At 38.7% G+C, this 24,088-nt stretch overlaps 1 protein-coding gene across 1 annotated transcript; it reads left to right on the forward strand.

The window, feature by feature from the left end:
* The first annotated feature begins 2,083 nt into the window (after positions 1–2,083).
* Positions 2,084–22,531, forward strand: dpep1 (dipeptidase 1). The gene is made up of 10 exons (XM_067447743.1): positions 2,084–2,202; positions 2,890–3,016; positions 3,351–3,483; positions 10,785–10,935; positions 15,404–15,473; positions 17,346–17,522; positions 19,494–19,578; positions 19,688–19,763; positions 21,642–21,777; positions 22,358–22,531. Exons 1-10 carry the CDS (start codon positions 2,084–2,086, stop codon positions 22,529–22,531), a joined length of 1,248 nt encoding a protein of 415 aa, XP_067303844.1.
* Positions 22,532–24,088: the final 1,557 nt, after the last annotated feature.

Consider the following 24,088-nt stretch of genomic DNA (forward strand, 5'->3'; position numbering starts at 1 on the left):
CCTTATGTTAACAGTGTCCAGAAGCGCCGTCGACTTCTCTGGGCTCGGAGGCATCTGGGATGGACCATCACACAGTGGAAATGTGTACTGTGGTCAGATGAATCAGTATTTCAGGTTTTTTTGGGAGGAATGGACGCCGTGTGCTCCGGACCAAAGAAGAAAAGGATCATCCAGACTGTTACCAGCAAAGGGTCCAAAAGCCAGGGTCTGTCATGGTATGGGGTTGTGTCAGTGCCCTTGGCAAAGGTAACTTAAACGTCTTTTAAGTGTTGTGAAAAGGAATGGCAACATTACAAAGTGGTAAATGCTTTACTGTCCCAACCTTTTTTGAAATGTGTTGCAGGTTTGAATGACAGGAAAGGATGCATATTCACAAATGACATGAAGTTGACCAGACAAAACATGAAAAATTTTGTGTTCATATTGTCTGCAATGAAATACAAGTCAAAGTAATTTTAGAAATCACTTTTTTTTTTTTTTTTTTTTTGCACATTCCATACTGTCCCAACTTTTTCTGATTTGGGGTTGTACACAAACCAATCGTTTCGTAAAAGTGCTTAAAAACAGGCGAAGCAACCGATGTGTGAACCTTGATATAATCTATTGTGCTCATACAGGAAGTCACAAAGACACTAAGAGTCCAGAAGAGTGATCAGGTTACACATTCATTTCTGTCCAAATATTTTTATGATTTTGCACGGCCTTATCAATTGCATTGCATGTTGTAAAGCAATCGCATATTAGATAACGAAGATTTATATGTTCAAATTGGTCTGTTCATTTATTTCAACAAGATTGGTGTGTAGCTTGAGACAACAGAAAGACAAATGTTTTGCCTAACTACAGAGTGTGTTTGAGTCATCAGCGGTCACACTGCATGTGCAGAAATATCTAGAACTGATAGCCTACTGTTTGTTTCCCTTATAAGATGATGGACCAGTCAGTTTTATGGAAATATTTAAAGAAAAAACTTTAAAATTCAATGATGTTTTTAATTAATAAATCGTATTATCTGCCAGCATTATTTCAAATTTCCACATTTTAAAATAATGGTGTTAAACAGTGGGATTTGTGGTGAAAAACTACATTACCCATGATGCTGTGCAAAATTCCACCAATCAGAGAGCCAAAACAAGCAAAACACACCACAAGCTTTTTAACTTCGCCCAGTTTCACGGAGCACTGCGAATTACGCGATCTCCTTAAACTCTTAAAATACTTAAATACTTGTATCAGGCATAACATTATGACCCCTGGTAGGTGAAGTGAATAACACTAATTATCTCTTCATCACCTGTTAGTGGGTGGGATATATATATATATATATATATATATATATATATATATATATATATATATATATATATATATATATATATATATATATATATATACATATTTTGCAATGGTAAACATTTAAATTAATAGTTTTATATTTCTCCATCGGTTTTAATGTGATTATGCTGTTTGCAATGCTTCATGGGATTGTAGTTCTTTCCCTTACTAAAGCCGAGATGTAAACAATGTTGTGCCTTTTTGTTGGCTTTTCAAACATTTTTTCTTTGCTTAAAATTACAATTTTGCAATATTATGATGACCTCATCTTGTTGTTTGGTTCATGGCTTATAACGCTTTAACCAATAATTAATAATAACATGTGACCTCCATCGGCCACTGGTTGATAATAGAGACTCACCATCATTAACTCTTCCTGAACGATTAACGTTATGTTGCTTTGAGCTGACCTGAAGTCTCTCTGAAGGTAACGATATGTGCCAGAGAGCACACGGGCCTCAGATGGACTTAAACAGTCACTTATGTCACTTTACTCTATCATTAAAAATAAAGACATGGCTTTTATGGGACAATTTTACAGCCCAAAATTATACATTAACTGTCCTTCAGTGCATCATGACACAGGTCTCGTTAACCCATGACACTGGTCTTTTAGCATTAGTGTAGAGATACACACAGGCAGAGGGAGAGAAGAAGAAGAATACATCTGTGGATATAAGTAGTGAGTTAAAAACGTGAGGTGAGATAAATAGGGCTGTTTGAGGAGCAGTTCATAATTAGAGTGATGATGACGGACTGGACCAGGACTGTGTGTTTAGTGCTGTGGGCTTTAACAATCAACTCTTTAGCAGACGAATATAAGGATCGCGCACTGAGCCTGATGACTGACACCCCACTTATAGATGGGTAAGTCTATCTATCTATCTATCTATCTATCTATCTATCTATCTATCTATCTATCTATCTATCTATCTATCTATCTATCTATCTATCTATCTATCTATCTATCTATCTATCTACCTACCTACCTACCTACCTACCTACCTACCTACCTACCTACCTACCTACCTACCTATCTATCTATCTATCTATCTATCTATCTATCTATCTATCTATCTATCTATCTATCTATCTATCTATCTATCTATCTATCTACCTACCTACCTACCTACCTACCTACCTACCTACCTACCTACCTACCTACCTACCTACCTACCTACCTACCTACCTATCTATCTATCTATCTATCTATCTATCTATCTATCTATCTATCTATCTATCTATCTATCTATCTATCTATCTATCTATCTATCTATCTATCATCAAATTTATTTTGGGCTGATTTTGTTCTAAATGAGATCGCACCAGTTCTTCAATTTCGCTTCAAGTATATCTCATTTGCATCTATGATAACTACTGCATATGAACATAATGTTTCATTTTACAAATGTTTTGTTGGTACAAATAGAGCAGACAGAAAGAAAAGATAAAAATAGGAAAAGAATGTGCGATTCACATGAGGGAAATTTGATTGTTTTCTCTTATTATCTGTGATTCTGTTTGAAAGTAATTTGTGGTTTCTTTTAATAACAGACACAATGACCTGCCCTGGCAGATGAGGAGCAGGTTTAATAATCAGCTCAACATGGTGGACTTATACACACTAAACTCCACACACACCAACATCCAAAAAATCAAAGAAGGGCACCTCTCAGCACAGGTACACACAAACACACACACACACACACACACACACACACACACACACACACACGCACGCACGCACGCACACACACACACACACACAGCCCCTACCCATCGCAGGAAACATTCTGCATTTTTACTTTCTAATAAAAACTCCTCCTGTGTGATTTATAAGCCTTTTGAAAAGTGGGGCCATGGGTAATTTCCTCATATTTCACCCTCTCCTGTAACCATGTCATTATACACATTTGTGTCCTGATATTTCACAAAAACAAACACACACACACAAAACATATGACCATTCAACGTCGTCAACGAACTGAACGGTTATGATTGTTTTTCTGTTGCAGTTCTGGGCCGCTTATGTCCCCTGTGATACGCAGTACAAAGACGCAGTCAGACAGACTTTGGAGCAGATCGATGTAATCCACAGGATGTGTCATGAATACCCAGAGGTTTTCAAATTTGCTGCAAGCAGTCACGGTAAGACAGTGAAGGAGCAGTAGATACATGAACGATACCTCGGCTCAAATGATGTAGCTTTTTAAGAAGCGAGAAAGTCATAAAACTTTTGAAAATATCCATAATCATACATAAAGGAGGAACCTGATGGTCTCTTTTGATTTGGGCCAGGAAACACTTGATTTAGTTTAACAGCTGCCATCTTAATCAGTGTTGGGGTAACTCATTACAAGTAACTCGAGTTACGTAATCAGATTACTTTTTCAAGTAACTAGTAAAGTAATCCAGGTAACACTTTACTTGAAGGGGTGTGCATAAGACTGACATGACACCTTCATAATCATGACATGACACTTGTCATGAATATGAACGAGTTTTTATGCATGTTTATGACAACTGTCATTAAGTGTCATTCGCTTAATTATGTAATTTTTAATGCAATGATGACATTTCGGAGTTGTCTTTGTTATGACAACTTGACATAAACCAATACATCATAACCTGTCAGTGTCTTTGTCATGACAACTTGACATTACCAAGACAACATAACCTGTCATAAACAGACATGAAATGACATAGCAGATTAATTATCAAATTTAAGAAACTACTTAGCTTTTTGGGTTTACATTACATTAGTTGCTAGGCAACGTGGGGGAGAGGATGCTGGCGTTGTCTGTTCGCCGCTTCTCCACCCACAAATCATGTTAACTTTACTATTAAATTTAGATTTTATTTTATTTTCTTATGTTTGTGACTAGTCTAACAGAGCTAATATTGGGACTGTTGCTGATTGCTGGCAGCCACTGAGAGGACGTTGTTTGCCGTTTTTTCACCGCTTCTCTTCCGTTTTTGTTTGAATTTGTGGTTGGTTTTGGTTTGAAGGACATTTGATGTTGCTCGCTGCGGCTGCTGTCTCTTCTGGGTGTCGGCTGCTCACTGGTGGTCTCCCTCGGGCTTGAACTGCATGGTGGCTGAAGTTTGCACCAGGCTAGCGTCATCAGCGTCCGGCATGATGTTGAGCTGTAATTTTTACTTGTTATTCATGTATTGTTATTTTTTCCCTTTGTTGCACTTTGAGATTCTTCGGAATGAAAAGTGCGTTATAAATAAAATCTATTACTATTATTATTATTATTATTATTATTATTAAACTGTCATGTGGTTGGTTTTGACGTTGGCTGTCATTAGGCTATTATAATGTCATGATTTTTTTTATAAATTTAATTTGTCATTTACATGTCATTAAGTGTCAATACTATGTCAAATTATTTCATAACATTGTCATGAATATATTTCTTGACCTTAACTACAGTGGTACAAGTTGAATTTGTCATTAACATGTCATTAATTGTCAATACTCTGTCAAATTATTTTATAACATTGTCATGAATATATTTCTTGACCTTAACTACAGTGGTACAAGTTGAATTTGTCATTAACATGTCATTAAGTGTCAATACTCTGTCAAATTATTTTATAACAGTGTCATGAATATTTAGCTTGACCTGAAATATGGCATCATAGAGGAAATCGTACAGAGTCATTAAATTAATTAGATTAATTATTAATAGAGTGGCATAGACATATACACCTATATGATGATGTCTATGGTGGCACCACTGGTTATGTGTACGCTGTAACAGTTGTTGACAGAGCCTCAGTCAGGTTAGTTTGTTTAGGTGTTTAATGTCAATTTAGTTTGCAGTAAGTAAAAACAATTCACAACAACGTTATTTTGGGTTTAATATACTTTATTTAAACTTTTGCTCACTCTTTAACGAATAGTTTGAGTTTATTCTTACCATTCCGTTTGTTATGGTGGAGTCTCGTGTGCTGGTGCACCGTCAAAAGGGGTTCGGGCGGAAACGTTGGCCCTATATATAATGTTCCGGCCTAGGCTCTAGCCGCAACCATTCCTTGTTCAGCCCGGGGTGGGGCTCTAAAGACTATTTCTCTTATTTTTATACATCGAAAGATAATTTATAACGTGAAGTCATTTGACAAAGTGTTATTTTTCTGTGTTTGTTTATGTGTGTATATGATGTTGATATATATATGTTTATTTTGTGTAATGGCCATTATTTGTGTACGTGTTTTCCCCTTTTTGCGTTAATTGGTGCTGGTCACCTGTGCATAAATTCATGCCTTGTGTTTTTAAGAGTCAGTTCTGTGAGAGGGCAGGTCTTAAAAATTAAATGATTGATTTTATTTCTCAAACTCCTTTTTATATTTTTAAGACATTTGAAATTGTCTATTATCTAACCTTCTGTTGAAGCTGGTGGAGCAAACTTAAAAAATAAAACAAAACATTGTGAACTGAAAAATATTAATAATGCTGTTATTAAAAAATAATTTGACAGCGTATTAACACCTAATTGCATTTTAATGACAAATTAAACTTGTGCCACTGAAAAAAATGTATGACATTATAATGGCCTCAGTCAACATCAAAACCAACCACATAACAGTTTAAGGTTAACCCTATAAGCTAAGTAAGTTTCTTAAATTTGATAATCTGTTATGTCATGTTTATGACAGGTTATGTTGTCTTGGTAATGTCAAGTTGTCATGACAAAGACACTGACAGGTTATGATGTATTGGTTTATGTCAAGTTGTCATAACAAAGACAACTCCGAAATGTCATCATTGCATTAAAAATTACATAATTAAGCGAATGACACTTAATGACAGTTGTCATAAAGATGCATAAAAACTCCTTCATATTCATGACACGTGTCATGTCATGATTATGAAGGTGTCATGTCAGTCTTATGCACACCCCTTCAAGTAAAGTGTTACTTTTAAAATTTATAACAAAATATCTGAGTTACTTTTTCAAATAAGTAATGTTGAGATAAGTCGTAAGTGTGAAGTCGTTGTGTGTAAACATGAAGGTTATTATAGTTCTAGCGTGCATTTACTAATCTCATTTGCACAAAAGCCTTTTTTGGCTCTCCTCAAAATTAATCAAATCTGTGAAATGCAAAATCAGAATACTAGGCAAACCTCTAATAATTAAATATGTTAAATAAATCAAATATTTGTATGCATTCAATCTCACTTTATTGACCGACGTCTTGCTGCTGACCGTTAATGATTCAGTTAAACCATACGCAAAAAATACTTTAGATTGTGTTTTTATAGGGGAAATAAGTGTTACCTGAGGATTATTATCTACTTTTGGTGTCAAAGGGTCTTTACATTTGCTCAAAAATATAACTTTTTGTTATATAAAAAAACGTAAAAAAGTAACGCAAAAAAGTAATGTAACGCCTTACTTAAAAAAAAAAAAAAAGTAACTAAATAACGCAATATTGTAATACATTACTTTTCAAGGTAACTTTCCCCAAAACTGATCTTAATCTTAATCTAAATAAATAATTTGGCTCTATAGGCCAGTTTACACCTGATCACTTCATGCATTTTCTATAATGGGATGGATAAGACTAGGTGTAAATACCCTCTGAAGCACTTTTGAAACAGATTTAAATTTAATCACTAAAATAAAACACTTGAATTACATTGTTACACCAGTAGGTGCCAACTTGTGACTGTTAAAAATGCATTTGTCATTGAATCATTCATTTAAGAGATTTGTTCAAAAGCACTGATTCATCCAGTAATTAAACAAAGGAAGTCTTTATGAGTGAATCATTGAATCTATCATCAAAGAGATTTGTTCAAAAGCACTGATTCATCCAGTAATGAAACAAATGAAGTCTTTATGAGCGAGTCATTGAATCATTCACTCAAGAGATTCGTTCAAAAGCACTGACCCTGCGTCCCAATTCGCATACTATCCATCCTAAATAGTATTCGAAAATAGAATTAGTATGTCCCAAATCATAGTATGTTGAAAAGAGTATTCCAAAGATTCCCGGATGGTTTACTATTTCCGGTCCGAATTCACAGTATGGATCGATGGGCACTCTAACGGCTGATATTGCCCACAACCCATTGCGAGTTGGACGAGGATTCGATTAGAACTACAAACGCGGATAAAAAGCGTTAAAAAACTACAAACATGACGGATGTGCGAGTTCGACGGTTAAGTAGAGAAGTTTAGATAAAGGGGTTTGAGTGACCAACTATCAATATTTAACCTGACAAAAATATATTTATTCAGTGTTGTCACATTATATTTCACCCGCAGCAGCATTGAGAACTTTTGAAATTACACGTTTGGCCATTAACTTTTAAATGCATCATTATATTTTTAAATACATGAGGAGAGTCTCTGCATTAAAGACACACACATGGCAGATCAACGAGCGGCTACATTTCTCTCTGATACGGTAGGAGATTAAACTGAATGTGAAGGATTTGAACTGTGACGAATCTGACGATGATTGACAGGGCAGATAAACGGTGACGGGATGCACGTAACTAAGCCACAGAGTCCGTTAAAGATGGCGAAGTAGTATGTCCCGAAGCTTGCATACTTTTCTGCTACACACTCAAAAGTATATACTTTTTCTTCACAAAAAGAGTACATACTTTTAGGACGTAGTATAAGTAGGCGAATTGGGACGCAGCATGATTCATCCAGTAATGAAACGAGTGAAGTCTTTATGAGCGAGTCATTGAATCATTCACTCAAGAGATTCGTTCAAAAACACTGATTCATCCAGTAATGAAACGAGTGAAGTCTTTATGAGCGAGTCACTAAACCAAACCCTTTATAGTAATAGTCATGTGCCCCAACAAGTAAAGTCATAACATAACGATATCTTTATAAATCATTAGCTAATGATTAATTAAAGCAGACACTGGAAGTTGAAATGCATGGCTTTGACCCATTGTGATAATTAACATGTTAATTTGCATTATTAATTAATATAATATGTTATTAAGGAGTTAATACATTATGACACATTTAACTAATAACAATTTATTGATTACTTAATCTATTAATCATGATGAATTTTCATTAGTCGCTGATGCAGTAATCATTAAATTGTCACATCTGTTCAGTGTCTGGCACTCTGTGGGACTTTTATGTTGACGGTATCTGTGTATTGTTCTGTGTCCTGTTTCCTGTGGAGTTTGTAGTTCTTGTAGTTTTTTATGTTGATTAGTTTTCCCAGGTGTTTCCCATTTATCACTCCCCTTGTTATCTTGTTAGCCTTGTTCCCTGGTGTGTATTTATACCTCTGTGATTCAGTTGTTCTTAGTTCTCTGTTCCCTGTGTTTTCTTTTCGTTTGCTCAGTGTTATTTTGTTCCTGATTTTTGATTGTTTTGGTTATTAAATTTCCCCTGCATTTGGATCCTGCTTCTCTGCCTGCCGTCTGTTTATTCCCCGTTCCGTGACAGAATGACAGACCTACTTATGGATCCAGCGGGGAGATTAGTGCGGCTCCAGAAAGGAGAGCTCAGCACCAAGGACTTTGTGTTCGAGTTCATCAAGTTGGCTCGTCTGACTCAGATGGGCGAGGCATGCCTGATGATCCTCTTTTGGAGGGGATTGTCAGAGCCCCATGCCTGACTGGGATCCTGATGGGTCTTTGGAAAGCTACGCGGCTCATGCTCTGAAGCTATGGGACTGGATGGCGGGATTCACCAAGTCAGAGATCCCGGTGGCCAGGGTCTCGGTGGAGGAGGTCCCATGTCCAGTGGTCCCGAGTCCAGTGGCTCCTGTGCCGGTGATCCCTGTGCCGGTGGTCCCAGTTCGGGTGATCCCAGTTCCCATGGTCAGGCGGACCCTGTGCTGGTGGTCCCAGTTTGGGTGGTCCCAGTTCCCGTGGGTCGTGGTCAGGCGGACCCTGTGCTGGTGGTCCCAGTTTCCGGTGGTCTCTCTGCCAGTGGATCATGTTCCGGTGGTCCCGAGTCTGGAGATCCTGAGTCCTGACACAGCCAGGAGGGCTGTGCTGGGCTTCTTTGTGGCAGCAGTACCACTTGCTTGGGAGAAACACAGGACCTCCTCTGGAGACTCAGGGCTTGTTTCTGAGCAGCCTGCGGTAGTCTTGGAGGAGTGTCCTGAGCTGCCCAAGTGCATTCCCTTGCCGTGGCTGGCCCGAGCCCAGAGTCCGGAGAGGTCTCCGGCCCGAGCACAGAGTCCGGAGAGGTCTCCGGCCCGAGCACAGAGTCCGGAGAGGGCTCCGGCCCGAGCACAGAGTCCGGAGAGGGCTCCGGCCCGAGCACAGAGTCCGGAGAGGGCTCCGGCTCGAGCACAGAGTCCGGAGAGGGCTCCGGCCCGAGCACAGAGTCCGGAGAGGGCTCCGGCCCGAGCACAGAGTCCGGAGAGGGCTCCGGCCCGAGCACAGAGTCCGGAGAGGGCTCCGGCCCGAGCACAGAGTCCGGAGAGGGCTCCGGCCCGAGCACAGAGTCCGGAGAGGGCTCCGGCCCGAGCACAGAGTCCGGAGAGGGCTCCGGCCCGAGCACAGAGTCCGGAGAGGGCTCCAGGCCCCAGCACAGAGTCCGGAGAGGGCTCCAGGCCCCAGCACAGAGTCCGGAGAGGGCTCCGGCCCCAGCACAGAGTCCGGAGAGGGCACAAGCTGACTTCCAGTCTGTGCCCCAGCCCAGCGGCCTGCTGTATGCACAGACCTATGACCAGCCTGTGCCGCCCTGGCCTCCTGAACTGTTTGGGCTGCCCTGGCCTGTCCCTCCAGTCCCGCCTGATCTGCCCCAGGTCCCCATCTCGCTACCAGTGTCCGCTCCTGACCCTCCATCCCTCCCCCTGTTCCGCCGCCGCTTCCCCTCCCTCCGTGACTGGTTCTGGAGTGTCTGGAAGCCACTCCTTTGGTGGCGGGGGGTGTAGGTAATGTCACATCTGTTCAGTGTCTGGCACTCTGTGGGACTTTTATGTTGACGGTATCTGTGTATTGTTCTGTGTCCTGTTTCCTGTGGAGTTTGTAGTTCTTGTAGTTTTTTATGTTGATTAGTTAGGTGTTTCCCATTTACCACTCCCCTTGTTATCTTGTTAGCCTTGTTCCCTGGTGTGTATTTATACCTCTGTGATTCAGTTGTTCTCTGTTCCCCGTGTTTTCTTTTCATTTGCTCAGTGTTATTTTGTTCCTGATTTTTGATTGTTTTGGTTATTAAATTTCTCCTTCATTTGGATCCTGCTCCTCTGCCTGCCGTCTGTTTATTCCTCGTTACGTGACATAAATGGGTTAGTTCACCATTAGTAATACATTAACTGATGATTATTTGTGCATTAATTAAGCATGAATTAATGCCTATTAGTGCGCCCGTATTGTAAAGTGTTACCATAAAGTGTAACCGAAGTGACAGACAAACACTGCAACTGCAACCGAGATAACGTATGTGTATTTATAATTGTATAGTTTCTAATAACCATGAAATAATCTGTTGTTATAGATATAATGGAAGCCTTTGAGCAACATAAAACAGCCAGTCTGATTGGAGTGGAAGGTGGACATTCGATCGACAGCAGTTTGGGGACTCTGCGCATTATGTACCAGCTGGGCGTCCGATATCTCACACTCACACACAGCTGCAACACACCCTGGTGAGTGTATACACTCGAGCATTCACCTCACACACACTAGCGCTTGATGTTAGAAGATAACCTGAGAAGACCAGAGGCGGATTTTTACTGTCCAAGTCATTTTGTTTTTCAAGTATATGTACTTTATCATTGTTCTTATTTGGAAAACTTTAAATTCACAACATTCAAAAACATAATTTTTTAAATTGTAAAAAGTACAAATAAAGTAAAGGTTTTCCAAAGAGACCAATGATAAAGTACATAATAAAACAGATTCACTCAAAAAATGATTCAGGCCCTTCTGTAAAAAAATATATGTTCAATAAATTATGACAACATATGTTTTTACATTGTTTTAACTGATCAAACTTTTTTTATTAGTTATACAAGATCAAGTACTGCAAAAGTTCAAAATTTGCCTTTTTTACAGTGTAGATAAGACACATTTAAATGATGTTTACTTTACTTAATTAAACTAAGTTGTGTCAAAATTAGATATGTTTGTGTTCAATCAACCTAATATATTTAAAACTGAAGTTTTCTTAATTAATTTGTGTTAAAACTACATGAAATATTTGTGCTGACATAACTAACTGGGCCGTGGATCTGTAGTTCCCAGCATGCTTTGCAAGGGACTGCGCTAGGAGAGAGAATGTATTGATTAAAGTGTTATTTTATGTGTTTTTCAGTGAAGGGAAAGATTAAGTTTTAGTGCTAGTGTTTAATGTTCAGTTATGTTGGACATTGAGGAGTTTCTGTAATTTTGTGGTTAGCATTATGCAGAAGAGTGTGTGTGTGTTTAGGCTGTGGGCACTTATACAAATTTCTGCTCTTAATTAAATATTTTTAGTTTGTCCAATGAGTTATTTTATTTGTATAAATATGCTTGTTGTTATTTAAAAGTTTTAAAGGCAAATTAAATTGAGAACAGTGTTCACGTTACATAATAAACTTTTATAAATTGAACATAACACCATTAAGTAAACGGCACATATAAATATTATGTAACAGTGACAAATTAAAATGGTTTGTATTTACTCAAAGAAATTGTGTCAGCTTTACTTAAATTTCTTATTACTTAAATAATATAACTAAATTATTTGCAAAAATTGCTCAATATAGTTGTGTGCAACCATTTGACGCATATTTTTTAAGTAAATTCAACACGTCATTTTTTGAGTGTAGACTTACATTAAAGGGGGGGTGAAATGCTGTTTCATGCATACTGAGCTTTTTACGCTGTTAAAGACTTGGATTCCCATCCTAAACATAGACAACGTTTCAAAAACTAATGTTGGCCGTTTGATGGAGTATTTCTGTGTCAGAAATACTCTTTCCGGTTTCTCACAAGTTTCGGAGAGTTTTTTCCGAGTATGGGTCGGCTTGACGATAATAAGAGCGGAAGGTCCTTGTATGGGCCGTACGGCTCTTCTCCCGGTAGGGTGCGCGCGTGTGACTAGAGCGAGAGAGGAAATGCACGCTGTAAACACTCTCAGGTGCAGATCCAGTCGTCCGTGAACACTTATGTCGCGCGCCGCGCTCCACTTTATTCCTATGGGTGACGTCGAGCGACTTCAACGCTTAAGCACAGCATTCTGGGAAGGCAGCGCTGCATTTGAACCGATTTGAACGCAGAAATGACGGGAAGCTTCACAACATCGCTTCAGTCGCGTCTCAAAGTGGATCTCCACGGTCACTGCTGTCAGGACTTTACCAAATCATACCAAAGAAGTGTGTTTTTGACAGAGCGGTCCCAGCGATAAAGGTTCGGTCCTGCTTTGGAAGCAGCCGGTGAGTAAAACTGCTTCAGATGTCTGTGCTGTCGGCTATCGTCGCGTGAGTAAACACCAGTAAACGACACGATCGCGTGCTTCGTCATTCAAATGTGCTAACGGTTACTCCATTGCTGTTCTCTGTATAACGTTACACTAGTCTGACGTGCAAAACCGTTTTGCTTGCTACTGCTAAGGTTTAGTCGCATACAATAGTCCATAAACCGAATCATGTCCTCATAAACTGAGAGTAAAGACACACAAATGTTGACAGGCAACTAAATACAGTCCATACCACAGAGACGGACGTCCTGCTGCTGCTGCTTCTCCTGTTCAATTTATTTCAGCCTCCGAATGATTCTGGATCATTATCTGTATTAGCTGAGATAGCCATGGGTTTCTCCACGCTTGAGGACGTCACCGCTTTGCGCGCTCGTCATTCTTTAGCTCCGCCCACTCGATACGCCTCCAGCCGCTCGTTTTTTTCCGGAAAGACTCGGTACAGCCCATATTTCTTTAATAAATATAATAAAACTAAAGACTTTTCGGAGATATGAAGGATGCAATACTACTCTATAGGTACTCAAGATTGACATGAGATTTACTGAAACTGAGTGTTTCACCCCCCCCCCCTTTTAAACATGTACTTTATACTTTTACTCAAGTAAAATATTTAAAGTTTTACTTGAGTACAAGTAAGAAAGTACTACATTTTTAGTGTAATTAAGTATTAAAGGTAAGAAAACAACAACTTTTATTCATGAAATGTAGTGCAGTAAAAAGTATGACATTATATATTATGCGTTGGAATGCAGTGAAGTAAACGTTTTCTAAAGAAAAACACTGAGAAAGTATATACTTAAAGGGGGGGTGAAATGCTGTTTCATGCATACTGATCTTTTTACACTGTTAAAGACTTGGAATCCCATTCTAAACATAGACAAAGTTTCAAAAGTTAAGGTGGACGTTTGATGGGAGTATTTCTTTGTCAAAAATACTACTTCCGGTTAGTCATACATTTCGGCAAGTTTTTTGAGATCATGCGTCCCCTTTGACGTTAATGGGGGCGGAATTTCCTTGTATGGGCCTTACGGACAATTCTACCGGAAGAGCGTGAGAGAGAGAGAGGGAGAGAGCGAAAGTAACAGGCTACGCCCATCAAAGCGCTGGCTCGTAGGATGCTGGACAGGTGATGTGACTTCAAGAAATTAACAATGTCACCAAAAAAGTGCGTTTTTGGTTGCCAGACCAAGACAGTCCTGCACAGATTCCCCAAAAACCCCGCGTTAAGGCAACAGTGGATGTAATTTGCTTTTCCGGATCAGCAACTGAGTTGCGCGAATGTTTATATCTGTTCGCTGCATTTCGGTGCCGACTGTTTCATAAACAAGGCCCAGCTCGACGCCGGATTTTCCAATCGCCTAATGCTGAAGGATGGAGCAGTCCCAACGTTAGAAGGGTGAGTGAGACTGCTTTTAGTCCGCTTACTGTCTACACAAACCACGCGTAAACACACAAACACACGTGCACAACTGCACTTCCCACATGTACACCTTCAAAGACAAAAATACGACGATATAATTCAAGTATAAATATGTAAATAACACAAGCCGCTAAGCATATTATATAGTTAGTGTATAACTTGTACCACATAGAGACGTCCTGCTCTAGCCGTTTTTGCTGCTGCTCCTGTTCAACTGCAGCCTCTGGGTCTGATTCCGGATCATAGATGTATGGCTGTATCTGATTAAAAGCCATATTTTTATTTTGAATAAAGTTTTTTCCCGCTGTTAGGGATGACACAGCTTTACGACGCACTCGACTCAACACAATAGCAGCAGCGAGCACACGTCATTATTTAGCTCCGCTCACACGACACGCCCCCACCCGCTCGGCTTTTTTCGGAAAGACTCGGAACAGCGCATCTTTCTTATATAATTATTAAAAAAATAAAGACTTTTCGGAGATATGCAGGATGCAATGCTACTGTATAGGTACTCAAGATTGACATGACACTGACTGAAACTGAGTGTTTCACCCCCCCTTTAAAAATGTACTTGAGTGGAAAGTAAAAATACTCCACTACTGTCCGCGAAACCATGCAGTCTCGTCTGAAAGGCACATACTGGTTGTTCCTGCGAGGTGAGGAAACTTAGTTCACATAAACCTGTCCGGGAAATGTGCCAGAGGAGCTTCCTTAATTTTGACACACACACCCACAACAGTTTTTGTTTGTTTTTTTCTCCACATCGGTAACACTTTATTTTAAGGTTCAGTTATTAAATATTAACTAGTTGCTTATTATCATGCATATTACTAGGATATTGTCTGTTTATTAGCACTTATAAAGCACATATTAATGCCTTATTCTGCATGAGCTTATTCTACAGCCCTTTATCCGACCCAATACCTAAACTTAAATGCTACAAAAACTACCTTACTAACTATTAATAAGCAGTAAATTAGGAGTTTATTGAGGGAAAAGGTCATAGTTAATAAGTGTTCCCCATAATAAAGTGTTACCTCTGAATTTTATGGGAAATGCCAGGCTTGTTCTTCAACTCTTACCAGCATTTGCTTACAGACTCATATTTCATTTAGAAAGAGAGTGGCGGTTGAAATGGTGGAACCAGCTCCACCTGGTTTCTGAAGAAAGCCTCATTAGTTCACGTGCCCATCCTTTCCCTTTACAGTACTTTTCTCTCGCTTCCTTCTAGGTCAGACAACTGGCTGGTGGACACGGGATCTGAGCCTGTGGAGCATAATGGCTTGTCTGATTTCGGCAAGGTTAGACACACGTAGAAATGCTTTTATGTCAACTAAAGCAAAAATTATACTTTGGACTTAAATAAAAAAGCCAGTTACTTTTTCTTAAAGTGTCCCTATTATGCTATTAAAGGTTCCTTTTTTTCAGTCTCCTACATTAGATTTACATGCACTCTAAAGAATTCTGTCTGAGTTGAAAAACAACCCAATGTTGGGTCAAATATGGACTAACCCAGCAGTTGGGTTGTTTTAACCCAGCGATTGGGTTGTCTTAAGCAAATATTTAACCCAGCCGCAGGATTAAAACAACTAAATCGCTGGGTTAAAACAACCCAATTGTTTTTTAGAGCAATTTTTTAGAGTGTGCATAAAAGGTCAAAAAACATTACAATTTTCTCATAATACACTGTAAAAAAAAAAAAAAAAAAAAAAAAAACAATCATGTCGCCAATTGAAAATGTTCTAGTGACGTAGTTGGCCAAAATGAGTTTCTGTGAATTGATGCAATTAAATGCACAGAAATTCAATTTGGCCAAATTAAAAATTTAGATGTGATCAGTCACTAGAAAATTTGGACCTGATTTTTTTTTTTACAGTGTACATTGCACATCACCCTACACTCTAAAAAATGTTGGGTTGTTTTAACCCAATTTTGGGTCAAATATGGACTAACCCAGCAATTGGGTTGTTAATCCTGCGGTTGGGTTAAATATTTACTTAAGACAACACAATCGCTGGGTTAGTCCATATTTGACCCAACATTGGGTTGTTTTTTACCCAGATTTTTTTTAAGTGTATTTCTTTAACCCTATAAAGCCTACAGAATCATATTTCAAAGGACTTCAAATTGTCAATTATACTTACACAATCTACAACATGCTTCCTGTAGTCTAATTTATAGTTCGTAATTTACAGTAAACGTAGAAATTATTTTTATATTGTTGGTAATATTTTAAGATAAACTGGGATGTAGCAACTTTTGTTTACTTGATTATGCATATGCATTTTTTTCTGAAAAATCATGCGAGGAAATGTGAGTATCAAATATGATCAAACAGGTTTTTGAGGATGGTTTATTTGTTCATCTCTAAAAGCTCAATCATCTTTGTATTGCATTGAATTATGTGCTTTGCACCCACAATAAAGACTACAGAGCTTTGATCATAAAACTAAGAACATCATTTATTAAGACATATTATTGGGAGATTAATGTGTGAGAGAGTGACAACTAACTGATATGAATTAAAGATGCCTTGATTGCTTCTATTGCTCTCCTCATTTTTAAGTCACTTTGGATAAAAGTGCTCACTAAAGAAATAAATGTGAATGTAAAAATCTCATTTTCATCAACAACTGCACAAAATTGCATATTTTTGCTCAGTTTATGCCTGGGGTGTTATTTTATATTCTCCATTATGAGCCATAAAAGCTTTGTCTTTTGTATGTATATATATATATATATATATATAACATAAAGCATTGAATGGTGGTGGTAAAACAATAAGTATTTACTAGACAAGCAAAAATAATAGTCTTGTTTTGGGGAAAAATAACTCAAAATGAAGAGAGTTTTTACTTAAAATGAGCTAAAAAATCTGCCAGTGGGATAAGTAAAATAATCTTAAAACTACATTATTTTTCTTACCCCATTGGCAGATTATTTTGCTCATTTTAAGTAAAAACTCTCTTCATTTTGAGTTATTTTTCCCCAAAACAAGACTATTATTTTTGCTTGTCTAGTAAATGTTTCTTAATGTAAGAATTTTATATATTTTGACTAGAAACAAGACAAAAATACTAAGTAAGAAACGCATTTTTTTCAGTGCTGACTTGCCGTCCTCTTTTAGAGAAAGCTTGGCTTATTATTGCTGTCAATCCGATTGCCCCTTCCAGCGAGTGATCCGGGAAATGAACCGCATTGGGATGCTGATTGACCTGGCTCATGTGTCCGAGGCGGTGATGAAGCAGGTGCTGGAGATCTCCCAAGCCCCAGTTATCTTCAGCCACTCTTCTGCCTACACCATCTGCAAACACAAGAGAAATGTTCCTGATGACGTTCTCATGGAAGTGGTAAGTTTACAATCTCAAGCTGTTAGATAACAAAGTTTATTGCCCAAAAAGACAAAGAGGCACTTACACTGTCATATTCATAAAACAAATCATGTGATATGTAATTGATATAAAAAGATGTAATAAAAGGTAAGTGCAGGGCAGACTTTAAAGAGAACACATAAATTATGCTTTAATTAAGCAACACCACATGCTGGTGAACTTACTGTAATATCAGCACGGCTGTGATACGGCCATACTTCCCTACAAAGGCCAAAAAACATAAAGTGTGGAACTGAGAAAAAGGACTTTACACTGTAAAAAATGTTTAGGTTGTACAACGAAAACAACCTTAGTACCAATTTCCACTAGCTTTTTTTTTGTTTGTTTGTTTGTTTACTCAAATTTTGTAAATCACAGTTATACGAACTGAAAATAAGTTGTCTGTGACATTTTTTCTGTTGTTGTGTCAACTTGACATTATTTGTTTTCTGGAGATATTCAGTAACAAATCTTTTGTAGTTGAGCCAATTCAACATTGTGTGTCTTTTGGAAACAGAAGTTCTTATTAAGAATGAACAGGTTCAGATGTAGGCTTTTTTATTGAAGATGTTTGGTTACCATTTTGGTCATGAGTGTTTCCTTTAGTTGGGCAGTTTGAGTCTGAGTGGATTGTATGTAATGGATAATGTCCACCCAGCCGGTTGTTATCGCAGAATAAACCCCTTCAGAGTGATCAGGACCCCGAGGCGAAGCGGAGCATCACTCTGAAGGGGTTTATTCTGCGATAACAACCGGCTGGGTGTACATTATCCCGCTTATTACACGGCTACTAGTCTCAAATAAATTAGACACTAAATATTGTCTTGAGATTAAATATTTTATCCGCTCTTACGCAAAGCTTCCGCAAAGAAAAACAGTTCCAACCTGCTTTAAGCCTTTATCTATTGCTGCTAAATGTTGAGAATGAATGCTGAAAGGGTTAGTTCAGCCAAAAATGAAACCAAGCCTATGATTTACTCACCCTCAAGTCATTATAGGTGTTTATGACATTCTTCTGTCAGACAAATACAATCAGAGTTATATTTAAAAAGTCAATGTCACGATGACTCAACTGAACATTTTTTTGTGTCACAGACAACTTATTTTCAGTTCGTATAACTGTTATTCACAAAAGTCTCGTCAACAAGAAAACGCTAGTGGAAATTAGTACTAAGATTTTTTGTTGTTGTTGTTGTACAAGATTTTTACAGTATGGATTTTTGCTCAACCAACACAACAAAATCCGTCTTCTCAACTTTTTTTCAAGTTGTGTTTTTTAGAGTGTAAAGATGTTTAGTTGTCCAGCCCAATTAATTATTGGTAGGACACTGGATTTAGATCGCATCGCATTTAGATGTTTTAGTAATTAAAATTATCTACATTAAAAAAATCTTTGACTTTTGGCCTGTATTTTGAAGTTACTGTACTCTGCCTTTGTATTGTCTGCAAAAAGTGAGAAGTCACACCATGGGAAACGGCAGTAACTTCCACATTATCAATATTTGGTTGCTGATCACTATTTACAAGTAACACCTGTATAAAATTTAGTGATCATGGCATTTATTTTGAAGAATTTACAACTGTTTTTTTGTTTGGTTATGTGGAGAGTTTAGTAGCCTATTCGTTGGATAGCTGACTAGCTTATTTATGGTAAATCATTTTATTTTTATTTTTTTATTTTTTTAAATTTTAAATAAATCTCCCCCCCCCCCCCCCCCCCCAAAAAAAAAAAAAAACAGTTCAGCGGAAATCCCACGCTGCAGCTAATTTGATTGGTTAAGGCTACAGTTATGGGTAGTTTTAGGTATCAGTGGTGTAGGCAATCATTTCTGTGATTGACATGACCAATCAGAGCAGAGCAGACCAATCACAACAGACCAAGCCATCTAAGTTTGGCTGGCATCCAGGATAGTATAAAAGTGTAATTTTCCCCAAATGTTTCTGTTTCAGAAAAGAAAGCAGGGGATTGTCATGGTTAATTTTTATAACGATTATGTAACCTGCCAAAAGGAGGCTAACATCTCGCATGTGGCTGGTGAGTTACCTCAAAGCATCCTCAGTTTCTGCTACCCCTTCATATAGCACTCCTTAAGATACGAGGCCAGACGTTAATATGTGACTTCACTTCTATATATGACATTCAGATCACTTTGACCATATCAAGAAAGTGGCTGACGCTAGTATCATTGGATTTGGAGGAGATTATGATGGTGTGTCAAGGTAAGCATGCCTGCTTTCTAATTGAAATGGGGACCTATTGTGCAAAATTCACTTTTACATGGTGTTTGAACATAAATGTGTCTACACTACTCTATAATGGTAAAAATCCACCCACTCTTTTTTTTTTAAATCCCCATAAATTATAAACAGTGTCTCAGAACAAGCCGTTTGCAGATTCTAGTAGTGTGATGTTACATATGCTTAGGCCCTGCCTACGACTGCTGACAGTCTCCGCCCTAAAAGCATAGACTCCGCCCTCAACCACTAACAGACTCCGCCCTAAAAGCATAGACTCCGCCCTCAACCACTCACAGACTCCGCCCTAATAACATAGACTCCACCCTCAAACACTAACAGACCCCGCCCTTATAGCATTGACCCCACCCTCAAACACTAACAGACTCCACCCTTATAGCATAGACCCCACCCTCAAACACTAACAGACTCCACCCTAATTGCATGGACTCCGCCCTCAACCACTAACAGACTCCGCCCTAATAGCATGGACTCCTACCTCAACCACTAACAGACTCTGCCCTAATAGCATATACCCCACCCTCAAACACTAACAGACTCCACCCTTATAGCATAGACCCCACCCTCAAACACTAACAGACTCCACCCTTATAGCATAGACCCCACCCTCAAACACTAACAGACTCCGCCCTAATTGTATGGACTCCGCCCTCAACCACTAACAGACTCCGCCCTAATAGCATGGACTCCTACCTCAACCACTAACAGACTCTGCCCTAATAGCATAGACCCCACCCTCAAACACTAACAGACTCCACCCTTATAGCATTGACCCCACCCTCAAACACTAACAGACTCCACCCTTATAGCATAGACCCCACCCTCAAACACTAACAGACTCCGCCCTAATAGCATAGACCCCACCCTCAACCACTAACAGACTCCACCCTTATAGCATAGACCCCACCCTCAAACACTAACAGACTCCACCCTTATAGCATAGACCCCACCCTCAAACACTAACAGACTCCGCCCTAATAGCATAGACCCCACCCTCAACCACTAACAGACTCCACCCTTATAGCATAGACCCCATCCTCAACCACTAACAGACTCGGCCCTAATAGCATGGACTCCACCCTCGACCACTAACAGACTCCACCCTTATAGAATAGACCCCACCCTCAACCACTAACAGACTCCGCCCTAATAGTATAGACCCCACCCTCAACCACTAACAGACTCCGCCCTAATAGCATGGACTCCGCCCTCGACCACTAACAGACTCTGCCCTAATAGCATAGACCCCACCCTCAAACACTAACAGACTCCACCCTAATAGCATAGACCCCACCCTCAACCACTAACAGACTCCACCCTTATAGCATAGACCCCACCCTTAACCACTAACAGACTCTGCCCTAATAGCATAGACCCCACCCTCAAACACTAACAGACTCCGCCCTTATAGCATAGACCCCACCCTCAAACACTAACAGACTCCGCCCTAATAGCATATAATCCTCTAAAAAAAAGGACTGCAGTGTCACGTGAGCCTGATGGAGATGATCATCAATACCAAACAGATGTTAGTATCCGAGGCATGAGCTGTACAGGCTCCACCCTCTTCTGGATAAAGAGGCGGGAAGAAGCAGCTAATTTGCATTTAAAGATACATGCATGGAATCAGCATGTTTTTCCTTCCACTCAAATTTACAACATGGTATAATGTAAATTATCAGTGGGGTGTTTAGAGCTGAAACTTCACTCTCCTTTTAATGCATTTCACATTTGTAAAGCATGTGTAGGCTATTCTAACTTGCCTTTAATTGTTTAAAACATGGACAAGTAAACAGGACTCCATACATAACCGTTAATGAATAATGTGATGGTTTTGAACAGGGTCCCAGTTGGTCTAGAGGACGTGTCAAAGTACCCAGACCTGGTGGCCGAACTGCTTAGACGTCACTGGTCAGATGAAGAGATTAAAGATGCTTTGGGACGAAACCTGCTGCGAGTCTTCAGAGAGGTGGAGGCGGTAAGAGCAGGACACACATCTGCATCAAAAACTAACTATAAAAATGCTCTTCTTACTTAGTCATTTTGTCTTTGTTTTCTAGTCTAAATATCTAACAATTCTTAGATGCATTTACTAGATAAGTAAAACGACATAAGATATTTTTCCTTGTTTTCTTAGGAAAATAAAATCTGAAATCTAAAAAGTAAGTTTACTTTTTAAGTTGACTTTTTATCTAAAAGAGTTTTTGCTTAAAACAGGCAAAATGATCTGCCAATGGGGTGAGAAATAAAATCTTGTTTCTGATTGAAATCTTGTTCCTTGTTTCCGTCCCAAACAGAAATAAGATTATTTTTCTCACCCCATTGGCAGATCTTTTAGCCTGTTTTAAGCGAAAACTCCCTTCATTTTGATTTTATTTAAGAAAAAATATCTAATGTCATTTTACTTATATAGTATATGCATCTTGATTTAAGAAAATGTAGATATTTGGACTGGAAACAAGGAAAAAATACTAAATAAGAAGAGCATTTTTTGCAGTGCAAATCTCCTGCTCCGTTTGCTCACTGAAGATTTCTAACAGTAATGTATGTTTGATTAGGTAAGAGACCGCCTGAATGGAGTCAAAGCAGATGATGTACCCATCCCTCTTAAAGAGGTCCAAAACCCCTGCAGGACAGACTATGGCTATCCTGATAAATCCAGTTCAACACACGCACAGTCTTTTAAATCACTTTTCTTGGGTCTGACACTGCTAAACAAGTTATTATTGTAGCGTTCTCAGGCAATAACGAGGCGTGCTGGTGGAGAGGGGTGTTTATTTGGGCTGCTGAAGGCCATAACCGACAAATAAAGTGCAACTTAAACATTAAACTCCTTGTCATCAACACAATAACATTTAGAACGTTACAGTATTTATGTCTTGTTTCCAGTCTAAATATCTAAAAACTAGAAGTAAAATAGCGGGACCTCCTGTCGCTTCGGGTGTGTGCGCACAGAAAACCATCAAAAGTTTAGACCGATACGGCTTTAAAATGCATGCAGATCATAACCGTTCACGATGAAGAAGAACTGCGATGTCACGTGAGCATGATAGAGATGTTTTAATATCTGAGACATGAGCTGTACAGGCTCCGCCCTCTTCTGGGTAGGGGGGCGGGGCATCATTGCATTTGCATTTAAAGATACGTGCATGAAAACAATAAATGATCTGTGGGGTGTTTAGAGCTGAAATGTCATAGACACATTCTGGGGACACCTGAGACAATATAGGTCTCCTTTAAATGCATTTCAAATCCCAAACAAGATTTCAATCAGAAACAAGATTATTTTTCCATTGGCAGATCATTTTGCTTGTTTTAAGCAAAAACTCACTTTATTTAGATTTATTTTCCAGACAATAAGAAAAAATATCTTCTGTCATTTTACTTATCTAGTAAATGCATCTTGATTTTATATATATAAAAGAGAGAGAGAGAGAGAGAGAGAGAGAGAGACAGAGACAGAGACAGAGACAGAGACAGAGACAGAGACAGAGACAGAGACAGAGACAGAGACAGAGACAGAGACAGAGACAGAGACAGAGACAGAGACAGAGAGAGAGAGAGAGAGACAGAGAGAGAGACAGAGAGAGAGAGAGAGAATGCATGACTCATTTGACAAGAACGAAAAGACTAATTGGACTAATTGCCTGAGAACGCTACAATACTAAGTAAGAAGAGCATTTTTGCAGTGTGGTCCTGTTTGGGACCTTTGATCAAGAGTTGGCCTGATTTTAAAGAATTAAGTTTAAAATAAGCATTTTTAAGAATGTAGACTATAAAAGCAAATAATAATAACAATAATAATCATCATTGGCATGCAATTATTTAAAATTTAGCTTTTGACTTTTGAATGAAATGATACCACTAGCCTAAATAACAGATTTTAAATAACTCTGACCTGTTTGGACATGCCTGTTCTTTATCACCATTCTTTTCCTTATTGTGTGTAAAAACTGTACAAATGTCCAAGCCGAAAGCTCCACCTAGTGGACATGCAGTTGAATATCCTGAGAGATGAAAGACACTGCTTACAGAACAACTAAACTCTCTCTATCTTTTGTAAACAATGGCAGAACTGAGTATTATTTTTCTTCCTGTTATCTAATTCCAGCCATTATAATAACAAACATAACAGTCCTCAGGAAATATATTGCTGGATGAGATGAATGTTTAGGCGTCTTTGAATGCTGTGAATAAAAAAATATAAATAAACAAACATGGATGCATACATAATCCACTCAAAATAACTAAAAATGACCTAAATAATTACTCTTGATTTCTCAGGCAAG

The sequence above is a fragment of the Pseudorasbora parva genome, chromosome 1, assembly GCF_024679245.1.
Source record: "Pseudorasbora parva isolate DD20220531a chromosome 1, ASM2467924v1, whole genome shotgun sequence".
NCBI classification, from domain to species: Eukaryota; Metazoa; Chordata; class Actinopteri; order Cypriniformes; family Gobionidae; genus Pseudorasbora; species Pseudorasbora parva.